This window comes from Mastomys coucha, unplaced genomic scaffold (assembly GCF_008632895.1).
Source record: "Mastomys coucha isolate ucsf_1 unplaced genomic scaffold, UCSF_Mcou_1 pScaffold20, whole genome shotgun sequence".
In the NCBI taxonomy this organism is placed as follows: Eukaryota; Metazoa; Chordata; class Mammalia; order Rodentia; family Muridae; genus Mastomys; species Mastomys coucha.
This window is the reverse complement of record NW_022196903.1, coordinates 82,152,253-82,168,611: the sequence shown is the minus strand read 5'-3', so window position 1 is coordinate 82,168,611 and position 16,359 is coordinate 82,152,253. Positions and strand designations below refer to the sequence as shown.

Below are 16,359 nucleotides of genomic sequence, written 5' to 3'. Positions count from 1 at the left end.
TAGGCCTGCCTTTATATGTTACTTGCCTTTTTTCCCTTACTGCTTTTAAAATTCTTTCTTTGTTTAGGACATTTGGTGTTTTGATTATTATGTGACGAGAGGAATCTCTTTTCTGGTTCAGTCTATTTGGAGCTCTGTAGGCTTCTTGTATGTTCATGGGCATCTCTTTCTTTAGGTTAGGGAAGTTTTCTTCTATAATTTTGTTGAAGATATTTACTGGCCCATTGCATTGGGAGTCTTCATTCTCTTCTATACCTATTATCCTTAGGTTTTGTCTTCTCATTGCGTCCTGGATTTCATGGATGTTTTGGGTTAGGAGCTTTTTGCTTTTTGTATTTTCTTTGACTGTTGCGTCAATGTTTTCTAAGGTGTCTTCTGCCCCTGAGATTCTCTCTTCTATCTCTTGCATTCTGTTGGTGATGCTTGCATCTATGGCTCCTGATTTCTTTCCTAGGTTTTGTATCTCCAGGGTTGTCTCTCTTTCTGATTTCTTTATTGTTTCTATTTCCATTTTTAGATTCTGGATGGTTCTGCTCATTTCCTTCACCTGTTTGATTGTGTTTTCCTGTAGCTCTTTAAGAGATTTTTGTGTTTCCTCTTTAAGAGCTTCTAGCTCTTTACGTGTGTTCTCCTATATTTCTTTGAGGGTGTTATTTATGTCTTTCTTAAGGTCCTGTATCATCATTATGATAAGTGATTTTAGATCTGAATCTTGTGTTTCCGGTGTGATGGTGTGTCCAGGACTTGCTACGGTGGGAGAATTGGGTTCTGATGATGGCAAATGACCTTGGTTTGTGTTGTTTATTTTCTTACGCTTGCCCTCCGCCATCTGGTTAACTCTAGTGCTACCTGCCCTTGCTAAATCTGACTGGAGCCTGTCCTTCCTGTGATCCTGGTTGTGTCTGCTAATTCCCTTTTTGTTGCTGCTGTTGGTGGTGGTGGTGGTGGTGGTAGTGGCAGTGTGTGTGTGTGTGTTTGTGTGTGTGTGTGTGTGTGTGTGTGTGTGTGTGTGTGTGTGTGTGTGTGTGTGTGTGTGTGTGTGTGTGTGTGTGTGTTGTCCTTCTTTGGGCTTGCTGGTATGAGATTATTTACTGCCTGTGGTTTTGTGGGTGTAGTTAACATCTTTGGCTTAAAGTTTTCCTTCTAGTACCTACCTATAGGGCTGGATTTGTGGATAGATATTGTTTGAATTTAACTTTATCATGGAATATCTTGTTTTCTCCACCTATAGTGATTAAAAGTTTGTTGGGTGTAGTAGTCTGGGCTGGTATCTGTGGTCTTCTAAAGTCAGCCCCACATATCTCTAAGCCTTTTTGGCTTTTAGAGTTTCCATTTAGAAACAGGGTATAATTCTAATAGCTCTGACTTTATATATCACTTGGCCTTTTTCTCATGGAGCCTTTAATATTCTTTCTTTGCTCTGTGTATTTAGTATTTTGATCATTGTGTGGCAGGGGGCTTTCATTTCTGGTTCAATCTATTTGATGTTCTGTAAGCTTCTTGTGCTTTTATAGGCATGTCCTTCTTTAGGTTAGGAAATTTTTCTTCTATGATTTTGTTAAAAATATTTTAACAAAATATTGAGCAGGGAATCTTCTTCTATTCCTATTATTCTTAGGTTTGGTCTTTTCATAGTATACCTAATTTTCTGGGTGTTTTGTGTCTGGAATACTTAGATTTAGTATTTTGTTTGACCGATGTATCTATTTCTTCTATTGTGTCTTTAACACCTGAAATTCTCTCTTCCATGTCTTATATTATGTGGGTGATGCTTTCTTCTGTAGTTCCTGTTTCTTTACCTAGATTTTCCATTTCTAGAATTCCCTCAGTTTGTGTTTTCTTTATTGCTTCTATTTCCATTTTCAGGTCTTCAACAGTTTTGTTCATTTCCTTCAACTGTCTATCTGGCTTTTTTTTCCTTGACTTTCTTGATATTCTTTAAGGGATTTATTGATTTCCTTAAGTCTTTTGATTGTCTTTTCCTTGATTTCTTTAAGGGATTTATTTATTTATTTCCTCTCAAAGAGCTGTTATCATCTTCATAAAGTTGTTCTTAAGGCTGTTTTCTTGTGCTTCAGCTGTCTAGGATATTCATGGCTTGCTGCTGTGGAATGCTGGGCTCTAGTGGTAGCATATTGTCCTGGCTGCTTTTGATTACGTTCTTACACTGACATTTAGGCATCTGGATTTGGAGTGATTATAGGCTGAGGTGCCAATTTCTGGGATTGTCTTTGTTTAATGGATGTGTTCTTCCTTGCTTTCTGTTTCCTCTCTGGTCTTCTAGCTGGAGTGGCCGGAGGTTTAGGATTCTGGCCTGGTCTCTCTAGATTGCCCTCTTAACATAAAGATAGAGATATGGCCAGCTTCTTTGAGAGACTGCACTATTCGTGTGGCTACTTGTATATTTTATCAGCGGTACTATGATTGGTGTCTTTTGTTTTCCTAGGAAGCATAAACTAATCTAAATAGTCTGTATGAGCCTTATGAGTAAAGGTATGCTGACCAACCATGCAGGTGCTGAAACTGCCTGATGTTCAAGTTGACTTTCTTCTTAAGGGCTTCCTCATGCCTGTGTTTTGGGAAGTGTAGTGATGGTGCTGTGTGCTAGACAGAACCACTGGGACTTCCTGGAAAAGACCAAATAAGGGTGCTGCCTACAACTGTGTATTTTTAAACGCCTCAATTTTGAGGCAGAAATTTTTTTCATTCACACAGAGAAAACTCACTTTAATAGATCATTAAGTGTATTACTCACACTCCTGGGCAGGCCCTATGCCCCTCCAGGATAGTTGGCCAACACAAATGACATGATTGTTTGCCTATGGACTTTTTGTTTAGTTTTTCTTGGGTTTTATATATTTTTAGTCTTACTGGTCTTTTGTTTTCTTTTGTCCTGATGTTTGCTTTTGTGTTTGTGTAATTTGTTTTTGAGACAGAGTGAGAGCATAAAGTTGGGTGGGTAGAGAGGTGTGGAGGATCTGAGAGAAGTTGAAGGAGGAAAAACATGATCAAAATTCTAACAGAAATATTCTCAAAGGAAAAAAAGAAAACATAGTCATGAGTTCCTACTAAGGTGCCCCGGGGTTCTCTCTGTGCAGAAGCACATGGTGGGTAAGATAAAGAAGTAGGCACTTTTTAAAATCCCACACTGGTGATTATGCTTTTGAATAATATATGCTTGTTCCTGAAGTGAAGGCATATATTCATATGTATGTTTTGGATTTCCATCAAGTAGATACTATGAAAAGACAATCTGAGTACAGAATCCACTTCAACTTCATGGAATGTAGAAAGTGAGTGGAGCCCAGCTACAGAGGCCTTCACTGCACACAAGGCAGCCCTGCCCACCATGCAGCCCATACGTCACTGCTTCCTGAAACCCCAGGAACCTCTCCCAGGCACATGTTCCTGGGAGCCTGTTTCCCTGCCTCTCTTGAGGCTTGTGTGACCCCTTGGTCAGATGAACCACTGGTTCTCCGGAGCACAATGCTGCCCTGGCCCTGCACTGCTCCTGTCACTTACACAGGGGAAAGGGCTTCTCATTTACCCCCTTGTGGCTTACCTAAGGGCTGGCTTTATATGGCTAGTAGTTGGTAAACATTTGTTCACCAAAGTAATTTTCCCATCTCAGCATCCTGTCCTATTCTTTCTTCATGTAAAGTTCTGCTTTATAAAAGCCACAGTAGAGGTCTCATGGCAAGTTTTTAAATAGAGGCTTTTGATTTCCTTGTAGAGGGAGATGGCCAATGTCAACTCTTCCAGCACTGCTAATGCTGCAAACCATTGTTGCCTTGCTGAAAATATAGCAGCATCTTCTGAGCCCGGCTCAGCTTGAATGCCATTAAAGAGAAATGAAGAGAAGAGTTACATAAAAGGTCCACGATATTACTGTAAATGCATCCAACAGATTGCTTTAGCAGTGAATTATTTTATGAGAGTACCAAGCTTCACAGTAACAAGACTTTGTCTTTTGACAATTTATTTTTTAAATACAATTGTAATGTGAATTACCTAGGCTGTGCTTTAAAATGGCACGTGCCTGGCTTCTACCCTTGGCAGATGCCTGTCAGAAGCTCTGAAAGGAGCTGAGAGCCTGATAGTAGGGAGTTTCCAGGCAGTTCTGGAGTGAAGGATGATAGGACTGAACTTTGGGAACATAGACATTGTGAGACTGTCCCCATAGGTGGCATATGCTCAGAGTATTTACTAACCTTGTGCTGCACTAGCCAGCCCTGGGCTGGTATAGAAGAGACCAGGATGAGCACAGTATGTCTACTAATAGCTAGCTCTGAGCATTCCATTATTTGGTTCAAGTGTACAAGTGATCCATCTCCTGCCTGGTTCCACTCTGATAAAATGGCATTCCTACACACATGCTGAATGCATGCTTTCTTATTGTCAGAGCGCCAAATACATTGTCCTCCATGCCTCCTGGCTCTGAGAACAAAGCCCTGCACGAAGTGCTTCAATGACCATGGAGCTCTCAGCTGGCGTGAATGGTTCACCATTGCTTGTACATAGTCACAACATGTTTCCAGCTAAACATGTTAACTCTTTTCCATCTGGCATCCTTAGCAGTGCTAGGAAGACCAGACCTTGCGTGTGACCACTTGACTGCAACTTAACTGCAGTAGATTCTATCACTAATGCCCTAAAGGTTCCCAACAAGCCTGTGTCTGTGTTTCACTGTGATCATCTATCAGTGTGCAACCCCAACACTCTGTCGTATGTGTGTAACCTCCCAGAAGACTCTGAGTATCTTAGGGACAAAACACAGAAACCAGATGCCGGTTGGTGCATGGTGTCTGATACAAATATGAAGTGGGCACAGGAAATCTCAGATTGCTCAAAGTTAACTAGAAGTTTAAAATGGGTGTTTGATACAAATCTGAAGTGGGCACAGGAAATTTCAGATTGTTCAAAGCTAACTAGAAGTTTGAAATGGTTTTGAGAGCTGGAAATGGTTAAGAACGCTAGAGTTTCGTTCCTATCAGCCACTTCAGTCAGCTCACGGACTGCTTTTAACTCTGGCTCCAGGGGATCTGATGTCCTCTTCTACCATACACAAACATAAAAACACACATGTACATAAATAAAAGATAAAGATAAATCTTTTATAGAGGCTTCTGATTCTGACGTCAGGATGTTAGGAAGCTTCACCAGGGAGCAGTGCCATGACATTACTGAGAACAGGCCAGAATGATCCTAGGAGAGTGCCAACGCAACTCTGATGTCTCCCTGTACTTGCAGGAGAGCATCAATGGGTTATGTTATTCACATTACTTTTAGGAGGCAGAGGTTAAAAAAAAATGTTAAAAAGCTGTCAACAGGGAAAATCTATTGAAAACAAAACAAAAACCTTAAAATTGTCTAATGTGCCATTTATGTCATGCACACAAAAGGCCAGCCATACGGGTACACTTGAACCCTATACCCCAGTACTTGAGAGGCAGGAGCAGGCAGATCACTGTGAGTTCAAAGCCAGCCTGGTGCACATAAAGAGACCAGGGCTACAAAGTCAGACCTTGCCTCAAAAGAAAACAATAACAACAGCAACAAAAATACACCCTGTCATTTTGAATAAAGCACATCATCTTTCTGCAGTTAGTTTAATCTAATGTTTTCTTACTCCAGTCTTCCATCATCTGTCATTTCTTATATGAAAGAGCAAGTAATGCAAATGCTACTTTATAGAAATCATTTTATTTAGACACAAAGTAAATAGACCAAGATTCTTAGAACCCTTCTTTTTTTAAACAAACAAAAAAAAATTCAGACTGAAGGTCTTTAAGGTTAAGAACACTGTTTTTTCTTGCAGAAGATCAGAGTTTGGTCCCCCGTACCGTATGGTGGCTTACAACCCTCTGTAACTCCAGTTCCAGTGGATCTGATACCCTCTTCTGACTTCTGCAGACACTAGTGTACATGTGGGGTACAGACATGTAAAACAAAAAAAATATATTGAAAATAGTAAATTCAAAATCCATGAGGGTAGGGTCCTGGTTTTAGTATTTTTAATAAATGTGTGTGCGTGCACACACATCTGTGTGTCACTGTACACATGTGGAAGACAACTTTCAGGAGTTGGTTCTTGCTTTTTACTTTAAGTTAAGGTCTCCTTTCTTGATTCTTTTCTGCACTGCACACTCCAGGCAGGATGGCTTGTGAGATTCCAGGCATTCTTCTGTCTCTGCCTCCCACTCCCCTGTAGGAGTCCTGGAATTACAGATATGTGCCACCAGTTCCAGCTAAGACTCAAACTGAGGTCATCTGGTATACAAACTTGGGTCAGCTGATGTGCAAATATAATACTCTTACTGCTGAGCCATCTCTCCAACTCTGGTCTTTTTTCTTCCAATTTTTGTCTAGCAAATTCTGTCTAGGCCTATTTAAGAGAAGAACACCATTCTTGGTGCTTAGGAAATGCGCCATGCCTTGCAGGACTTCTGTCTTGTGCCTCCTGTGATTTGAAGTGGGATACCCATTTGATTGATGGGTCTTTGCAGAGGCATTAGTAGAAGTTTGGTCTGTATCCTGTTAGGTAGTCCTACCCAAATCAGGAGAGGCTAATCATCCTGGTAGGCAGGCAAGCCTGGGGAGAAGACCCAACTACAGGCTCCATGGGAGCTGCCCAGGCACTGAGTACTCCATGAGAGCTGCCCAGGCACTGAGCCCTGAGTTCTTCGGACTCAGAACTTGCCTCATTTTAGTCATCAGCAAACAGGTGATCTAGGAATAAGATGCGGAAATGACCATGTGTTCACCTCAGTCTCACTGAAGAAAGTACTGGGGGTTCTGTCCTCAGGGAACTTGCAGGCCATCCTAATAGGGGAGAGAAAAAGGGGGAGTGGGGAAGGAGAGAGAAGGGGGAGGGAGGGAAAGAGGGAGAGCATATGTTTTGATAGAAACCTTGGTTTCTATTCAAAGGACAAAGTCTTATTCTATATTGAGACAGGAACGACTTTTTGAGAGAGTATAGGCAAGCTAGGCCTTAAAGGCTCAGGAGTATGTCAAGCTGGGGAAGTGGTGTCAGAGAACACAACCTGTGAAAGGGTCAGAGAGAAAGATCTTGGCTACATGGGGAACTGTTGAGCAGGAAAGAAAGGAAAGCCAGGGATGTTAGAAGGGCAGGACCTGGATTATCCAGAGCCCTGTGCCCCTTCAGAGAAAGCAATTGATATGGAAATAGGTAGTCTACAGAACTGGTGACTTCGGGAGATACAGAGGACACTGGTATCATTCATTTGAGGTGGTTGGTCATCTTCTAAACCTTCTCAGAGTCACTGTCCCCGCCTCACCCTTAGCTGTTCTCATTTAGGGACTCAACTCTCAGACCTTTGGGGGCCCTGCAGTACACACTGGCACAGTGTGGGAAGGGACACAGAAAGATGATCTCAGGGTCTGAAAAGCCCTGTTGTGGATAGAAACACTGCTGCCCAGTGCTGACTGGACACGGACAGCCTAAGCTTGCTACAGTCTGATGGGATGAGACGTTCCACTGCCGCTCAAATGGCACCAGCAGCTCTGTTTCAGGGCTTTCTGAGTTCTTTCTTTCTTTTTTCTTCTTTTTCTTGACTACATCATTCTAGAACTATCTGAATGCCCCTGCATTTTTACTTGGAAGGCACAAAACTGTTCAGATTTGTGTGTTTTTCTGTCCAAAATCAAGCTTAACACATGAAACTTGAGCTTCTCTCTCTGCCCCTTTTCCCTGGGATTTTGGGGTTTAGGGAATGAATGGGTCATGGTATTCTGTTTGGGTAGTAAATAAAATGCATTCTTAGCCTGGTGAAAAATATGTGGGACCCATCAACCCAAGCTCTCTGAACCCAAGGCATACAATATAGGCTAGCAAGGCCTAGCATATATTATCCAGGATTTGGTAAGAGGCAGATAAGAACTTTTTAACTGAAAATACCCAAGAGCCTTTATGTTGGGCTCTAGAAACTGACAAGCTGATGTTTTTTAAGGCTTTAAACTTCAAACCTAGAATTCTAAAGTATCTAGGGGGGAATCGGAGAGCTGACAACCTGTGTGAGAGTGAAGCAAATTGCAACAAGCATCCCATTTGTAGTCAGAGGCTCAGGTCGGGAGTCAGAAGGAAGCCTGGGGGCTCAGAAAGATGGGTTACTTTTTCTCCAAGCAGCTGATGATTTCTAGAATCATCTTCCTCACAACTCTTACAGCTCAAGTGCTATGACCAGGTAAGTGGCTCTGTGGGATCAGAGAGAGGTGCCTGATTCTGGTGCCTGATTGTTTTTGGATTTCTGAGTCAGTCTTACTCTGTAGTCCTGGCTGGATTGATACTCACTGTGTAGTCTGGACTGGCCTTGTACTTACTATATAGCCTAGGCGGGCTATGCTCAAATTCATGGCAGTCCTTCTGCCGTAGCTTCCTAAGTACTGGGATTACAGGCATGCACTACCACAGCTTTTGACCTGATTCCCTCTGCCCAGATTCAAAAGAAATGTCTACGAGCTTCTGGCCCTAAACTGGCAACAATTCAATAATTCAATTACACATAATAATTCAATTTATGGCATATGTCAATTTCAAAAAAAAAAAACATTTGTGTATGTAAAACCCCACATACATGAAAGTTAGCTCAGTGGCTTTCAAACAGGAATGAAAATAACAGTCATCAGAGTCCCAGGTGCATGTGTGTCATGATGCCATCCAAAAGAGGAACTGGGTAAAAGAACGAACGTTCCCTCGGTGACACCCATGAGTGCTCAGAGGTCCTGGCTTTCTCCCTTTCTTTGTCATTATCTAAGTCATTTGATCCTTGCCACATTTTACAAGACTGGTGTTATCATTCTTAGCTTACACGTGAGAATGATTGCGGCTTAGAAGAATTAAATCAATCAACTTCATTTGGCTATCAAGTAGTAACACAAGAATGTGAGCCGGGATCTGTTTCTAAAAGTCCGCATGCTTTCACCAAGGCACGTGGGTGCCTCACCACCACCACCCACAGTCATTCCCCACCCCCAAGTCGGGTTTAGCAATGCAAGCAACTTTGGGAGTTTGCCAGAACTGTTAGTGAAATCCCTCTCCTGCCCAGATCAGAGTAGAATTAGCCTGCCACCTTGAGGCAGGCCTGAAGGGGAAGGGTGTGCAGATTTATGGGCGACTAGATGGCAAGTGCCTTCAGCCAGCTGTCTCCTGGGCTCTTTGTGGGAGGACAAGGTACCTCCCACACATCCTCAGAAATGAAAGAATTTATCATAGTCAAAAATCAGAAGAGGCAATCTTCATCTTTGTAGGAATAAAATGAAGAAAGAATAGTGAGTTGTGATTGTCTCCGTCCCACCCCTGAATAATCTAGGCTTGGATTTTGTATGTGGGGTGCATTTGGGCATGACCTATAAAGGTAATTTCTATTCATTTGCTTGGTTTTAAGTAAGGGAAAGTCATGCTCAGAGATTCTGGTAGCGCATAAATGAAAGCCACTGAGCTGACTTATTGACATTCTGCAGCTATGCAGATCACACCCTAGGCTTCCCCTCATCAAAAGGCTGCACTTGTAGAGCCAGTGCTGACTTATTAATAAAGATCAGGCCTTTATTTGATTATTTATCTAATCAAGATTCATCTTCAGTCTAAGCTCATTAAGCCTGCTGCTAATAGAGTGTGCTTGAGGTGAAATTACACTTGGTGACACAGAGACTGAGTCCAAGCTTCAGAGGCCAGGACAGAAACAGAGCACACCGTAAGCTGGGGTCGCCCGGGGGTCAGGCAGAGCATGTGAAGTGTCTGTTCACCAATGAGAACGGGCACGTTTCACAAGGTTAGTTTCAAATGTAGTAATTAAATAACACTCGGTAGCAACACAAAGGTGACAAGAACTCTCATTATCTCAGTCAAGACTTATAACCACTCTGCTTGTGTCACACTGGGGCAACCTCTCTGAGGGGATTGAAAGTGGGACTTCTGACTTAGAATCAAGATGCTGGCACTCAGCCTGACTCCTACTGACTTCTGTCTAGCCTTTTTTCTTCACTCCCTGGTCTAACCTGGTTGCAGCACAAGCCAGCCCTAAAGCACCTCTCCAACTGCTCAGAGAAGGGACTCATCATCTTTCTACCTCGCAGGGCTCTGCTGCCACACACAAACCCCCTCCTACATGACTTCTTGTCAAGTTCCATTTGACCTAAGATGAGGAAGTGCCCCACTACCACAGAGTCACACTGAAAGTGGCCCTGCCCATGAGCACAAGAGCTGTGCTGAGGCCAATGTGACCCTTCCTCCAAAACACAGCAGTTTAGACTCGGCTTCAAAGTAGACTAAATTACTTCTTAAGTAATTAAGCAGATAAGAGAGAAGGCGCCTAAGCGTATCCTGTGTTGATATCTCAGTCTCTGGACTCAGGCTGAAAGAACTGTTCAAGTAACGTCAGTAAGGAGGTAGGGGGGACCCCTCCAGCCTTCAAAAGCCTGGCTTAAGACCCATTCATAGTAAGGCATGCAGCTCCCATTGTCCCCCTAAATTCATTGAGTAGTGTATGGAAGGCTCAATCAAAACCATGTGACCTTTGCCCTTCAAGAGCTTACAGGACCCAGAGCTGGACAGACAGGGAATACAGTGAGGGAAGGGTGTCAGGGAGAGTATGGGGAAGGGACCTTTCATACTCATTCATTCATTCCAGACACATGATATAGGAGGAACTGTGGGAGGAGCTGAAGGCAGGATCAGAGAAGATGACAAAGCAGGTGATAATGAAGATCTGCCTGACTAATTCAGTGAAGGGCAGAGTCTAAATGGCAGTGAAAAAGAGAGGCCATGAGACCATGTGAAAAACTTGTCAGCAAGTGGCATCTATAATACAGGTCATAAGTATTTCTTAGCTTTCTATATGTGATAAACGTATACCCAGCTTATGATAAGCAGTATTACCACGGATGTAGTGGCCCTTCCAGGACCATCCTCCCAGAGGGCCGGTACAGCCATGACCAACACTTTACAGTCCTTCCTTGGTATACAGAGATTAGCAGTGGGTCTGAATGGAACAGGGTAACAAGGAGAACTATTGCAAATACAAGAGTGTCTCTTCTTCCAGGGAATCTGCCTCAGTCTCAGGAGCTGCCCTGTAGGTCAGGAACCATGACTCTCACATTTAAAACCTTTTGTCTTGGGGCTTGGGAGGTGTTTTAATTAATCTTATATTTTCATGATAAAACACTATGACCAAAGCACCATATACAAATAGAAGGAAGGGTTTATTTTGGCTTACGATTCCAGAGAGATAAGAGTCCATGACCATGGAGGGAAAGCTTGGTAGCAGGCTGGCATGGCAACTGGAGCAGCAGGCTAAAAGCTCACATCTTGAACTACAAACAGGAAGGAGAGCAAAGTGGGAATGGTACAGACCTTTGAACTATCAAAGCCCGCCCCCAGTGATAGCCCAGTCCTTCGTGACAGGCTTCCTCCAGCAAAGCCACATCTCCCAAGCCTGCTGCAACTGCACCACCAACTGGAGACCAAGTATTCAAAAACTCAAGACTCTCAGGGGCATCTTATTCAAATCACCACAGCAGGAGAAAATAAAAACGAATCCCATCCAGACTGGTGTTTCTGGTCACAGAGGGTTGGAAAACCTTATACAGACTTCAGAGTCCTAATTCTGTACATATTCTATCTGCTCCCTGTTTCCACCTGAAGTAGCCCTTGAGACGCCTGCCTTCCTTTCTGTTTATTTGCAGGTATGGCCCCTTCCACTTAACTTCTTGTTTGGAGACAGTGTTTCATGATGTAGCCCTGGCTGACCTGGAACTTGCTATGTCAACTAGGCTAGCCTTGAACTCACAGAGATCTTGTCTGCCTCTACTTCCCCAGTGCTAGGATTAAAGGCATGTACTACCATGTCCTGCCTTCACTTCATTAATTTCTAAAGAGCAGGAGCAAAAACCTTGTCAATCTTTTTAAACTCCTTGTCACTTCCCATTTTCTTGCCACCAATGAGGACTTAGTGAGGGTCTGCTGAATAAACATGGTGTCCTTGAAGTAAGGAAAGGGCTACACATTTCACCTCCCGGTCCTGCTGGTCTCCCTCTAATCCCCAACCTGAAATTTACCAAAGAGCCCTTCTTTCCACATGGAAAAGTATACATGCCAGTGAAGACGAGGCACCAGCTTGCAGTGATGAGTCACAGAAAAGAGAGTCCTTGACAGCTGTATGAGTGAACTCATCGCTCACAATGAGGCAGGTGTCTGAGTCATTCAACCAATATCCTTACTGGAAAGGGAATGCTCATTGTGTGAACCAACTTTGCAGGGTCTGTGCGGAATAAATCCTGCCTAAGCAGTAACAGGAAATACAGCATTAAACTTATCTTTGAAATAGGCGACAAAGAAAAGTCAAGGCCAGCAAGCTGGTGCTGCCTAGGGTGCTAGAAGAGGATGTCCACTGTGAGACTTCTGCTCCCAAACACCCTGTTTCTGTGCTTCACTCTCTTAGGTGGAATTGGCTGTGTGGGCCGGGACAAGGGACAAGTTCGGAAATGCCTTGATGTGGTGGAGATCTATAACCCCGATGGGGACTTCTGGAGGGAAGGCCCACCTATGCCAAGTCCCCTCCTCTCACTGCGAACCAACTCCACCAGTGCTGGGGCCGTGGATGGGAAGCTCTATGTCTGCGGTGGATTTCATGGAGCAGGTACTGGCCTAGCTATAAATATATCGTGGCCCTCTTGGCATTGACTTTTACCTCCATTACCTGAGGATGGTCGGCATTTGCTTTCCAGAGTAGTGAGGCACTGGCAAGGGTCTGGATTTTAGAGCCCAGAGGCCTGGAGCTGTTCCCTAGATTCTCTGGGGCTTCACCTCTATGAGATGGTGAGGATTCTGTGGGATGAAGTTTGTAATGCATCTAGCGCATGGCAGCCACTCAGCCCATAGCAGTTGAGTATGGAGAGAAAAGAAATAGAAGAGGAGGGCAAATTCCTTTAGTAGGACTAAAACACATTTCTGAACAGGAGGGACGTGGGAGCAGAGGAATGACGGGAAGTGTTGGGTGTTATGCTTTTAGCTAGCAGAAGACCCTGACACTGCCCACTGGCATCCAGCGAAGTGAATTGCTTGAAAGCATTTCTAAAATGATGCCGTGTATATACTTATTACTGAATGCACACATCCAATACCATCATTGCATGGCACAGGGAGGCTTTTAAGCATGCATGGATCTAGAGGCCAATGTCTCTAATGCCTCACTGGCTACATCAGTAAATAAAGCAGAAGAATACCTTCATAGTAGACTTGACTAGCTGATTCTGACCTCACCAACTGAAGTGTTAGGCCAATATATATCTGTGAGACACACGCCCCAGAGCACTTACAAGTTTGAATTTTGAAAGAAGTCAGGTTTGCTTTTTATTTTAGGTAACTAATTTAGAGATTGTGGCTTTCTTTGTGAATTAGAAGAGACTCAGTGGGTTAGGGAGTTGACTCTGTTGGTAAACTACTTACCCTGAGTTCAATCCTCCAGAACCCAGGTAAAAAGCCAGAGACATGGTGAAACATTCTTGTAATTTCAGTTCTCGTGAGATGGGAGGCAAAGACAGGCAGATCTCTAGAGCTCCTTGGCCAGTTAGCCGAGCCTACTTGGCAAAGTTCCATGCCAGTAAGAGACTCTCTCACAGAAGGCATAAGGTGCCTGAGGAACAACGCTGACACAGAGGTTCTCCTCTGACCTACACACACACACATACGCACGCACAACAACCAAACAAGAAACTTAGAAGATGTTTGAATCAAATGCAGAAACTTTTTGTTCTTTATTCAGACCTTTTATGAGAAGATATTCTTCAGATAGTCCAGGAAATTTAAGTATGGATTGGGTATTAGATGATATTAAGGAGTTGTCTTAGGGATATTGTATTTTATACAAATCAAAATAAAAAGACTATTCTGGACAATTAGAAGTTATACATAAGTATTTGCAGGTGAAAAGAATGCACTGTCTGAATTCTTCTCTACTATAGCAGATTTGTTTTTAAATGTGTATGTATGCCACATGAGTGCAGGTGACCCTGGGAGCTGGAAAAGGGTGTCAGATCCCTGGGAGCTGGATTTACAGTCAGCTATAAGCCACCCAACCTGGGTGCTGGGAACTGAACTCCGTTTTCACTGAGCCATGTCTGCAACCCTCCAGCAGATTTTTTTAACAGAAGGAGGAGTCAGCATCCTTTCTGGAGCACTGATGGATGCGGTCATTATTAGAGATGGGTAGTGTGTGCTCAGGCTGTGCTGTCTTATTGTTTCCCTACTGTGTGCTGCAAGGTTCCCCTGATCAAAGACTTCACTTGTCCATTTGTCCTTGAAAGAACTTTCCCAAAAGGCCTTTAAATGTCTCACCGCATTTTATTTAGGATGTGCAGTGTGTGAGGGTTCAATGGCTTGAAAGTGGACATCCAAAAGCAACTTTTGGGAGCTGGTTGTCTGTGTGGGTCCTGGGGGGTGTCACCTGAGGGAACCATATAAAGCAGGGCATCCCAGAAGAGCAGGGGCGACACCAAGAGAAGCGGCAGCCGGAGAGATGTAAGTACATGCTGTGCTGAAGGAGCAAGGATGAAGGAGCAGGGGTGGATACTGGAGAGATTTCCTGGGAATTAAGATTTAGACCAGAAATTAAATCTACACTGGAAATATGAGCAAAGATGGTGGGGGAAACTTCCAAGAAAGCAGAGTAAATAAATAATAGTAAAATCAGAGGAAGAGAAATGAAATCCAGGAGACCGAGTCTTGGAGTAGCAGGACCCCTGACAAAGAGAACAGAGAAAGTGGACAGGATGTGTCATCCACAGAGTAGATGAATAAAAATCCCAGAACTGAAGTGCCTAGTCTAAAGGAAGCTACCAAGTGCCCTGGGAAACAGATAAAGACAGATCAAGTCAAAGTGCACCACTGTGACATTAGAGTCAAACAAAAGATCCTAAAACGTTCTGAGGAAATGCTCTACCCAAAGTACCAAGAATCAGAGTTCTGAAGTGTGATGTTGGAAGCTAAAGGAGAGTGAAGCAAATGTATTCAGAAGCTCTGCAGAAAACTCTTTTCCACCTATGCAGTCTGACCCTGCTGGGCTTGACATGCAGTGTGTCAGAGTGTCTCTTCTGTGCCCTTTTTCAAAAATCAAGATACGTTTCAGCAAAACTTAATATGTAAACCAAGAAACAGTAGATCCCAGAAAAAGGATTAAACACTGTAGAAAGAAGTGAAACTCCTGAGAGGATGAGGTAGACCCAGAAAAACAGCGGCTGTAGGCAGAGCTGAGGAGCAGCAGTACCCAATAGAGCTGGCCCTGGGCTGTGGACAAGAGGGCAGGATCCAACATGGGTGCTAGGAACTGAACTCTGGTCCCTCTGCAAGAGCAGCAAGTGTTCCTAACTGCTGAGTGATCTCCCCAGCCCCTAACTCACAATGTTTTTTAAATGTTTTAGACGTCAAGAGAGCGGCATTGGAAGCTAAAAAGCGTAACATCATAAAAACACCATGCTTGCTCCTTAGGTATCCAGTGCGCTCATTAATCTTGAAAATCACGGGAGAAAGACCAGTTCCACAGTGTTGAGTCACATTTGAAGCAAGCTCTAGTTAAATACTGGCCAGGATGATGGACTCTGACCAGGTCCATCTCTAGGTCCCCAGGAAATGGCCATGAGTCACATTTTGCAGAGATTTAAAAAGGCAAAACCTCATTGGCGCACGCCTTTAATCCCAGCACTTGGGAGGCAGAGGCAGGTGGATTTCTGAGTTCGAGACCAGTCTGGTCTACAGAGTGAGTTCCAGGACAGCCAGGGCTACACAGAGAAACCCTGTCTCGAAAAACCAAAAAAAAAAAAAAAAAAAAAAAAAAAAAAAAAAAAAAAAGAAGAGGTACAAGTAAGTATTCCTGTTGACATATTTCCTGCCTACATCCCTCCACCAACATCCAATTAAGCACATTTGATGCAAACAAACTTGTTTAGGGGAGCAGAACCACAGAGCCCAACAATCCAGGAATTTATCTGTCCTTGGACAAATAAGGATTACTGTCTAACTTTGGCTCTTACATCCCCCCTTGGGTTGTATCCTGAGTTAAATCCTTGACTTTGTGATTGGTACCTGTTTATATTGGGATCTAATAACCACCAGCTTAATGGTACACAGATAGTACTTGTCATTTAGTTAAGTGATGTCATTTAGTCAGTGGTGTAAGAGACAACAGTAATTAGCAGAAATATAAGGTTCAAAAACTCTGTGATGGCAGAAAGAGCCTGGAAATGGGGCACAAGTCATTTATTTCATCTCAGGTCTTCTTTTCAAAGTGTGTTGTTGTTGTTGTTGTTGGTGGTGGTGGTGGTGGTGGTGGCGGTGGTGGCGGCGGT

General features: G+C 43.4%; 1 protein-coding gene across 4 annotated transcripts in view; it reads left to right on the top strand.

Annotated features, from left to right (window-relative positions):
* Window positions 1-16,359, top strand: part of Kbtbd12 (kelch repeat and BTB domain containing 12) — an 83,513-nt gene that overhangs the window by 32,632 nt on the left and 34,522 nt on the right. For all 4 annotated transcript variants that reach the window (XM_031382505.1, XM_031382502.1, XM_031382504.1 and 1 more), the window contains exon 5: window positions 12,459-12,656. In XM_031382505.1, the coding sequence (XP_031238365.1) occupies window positions 12,459-12,656 (198 nt within the window). The remainder of the gene's footprint in view (window positions 1-12,458; window positions 12,657-16,359) is intronic.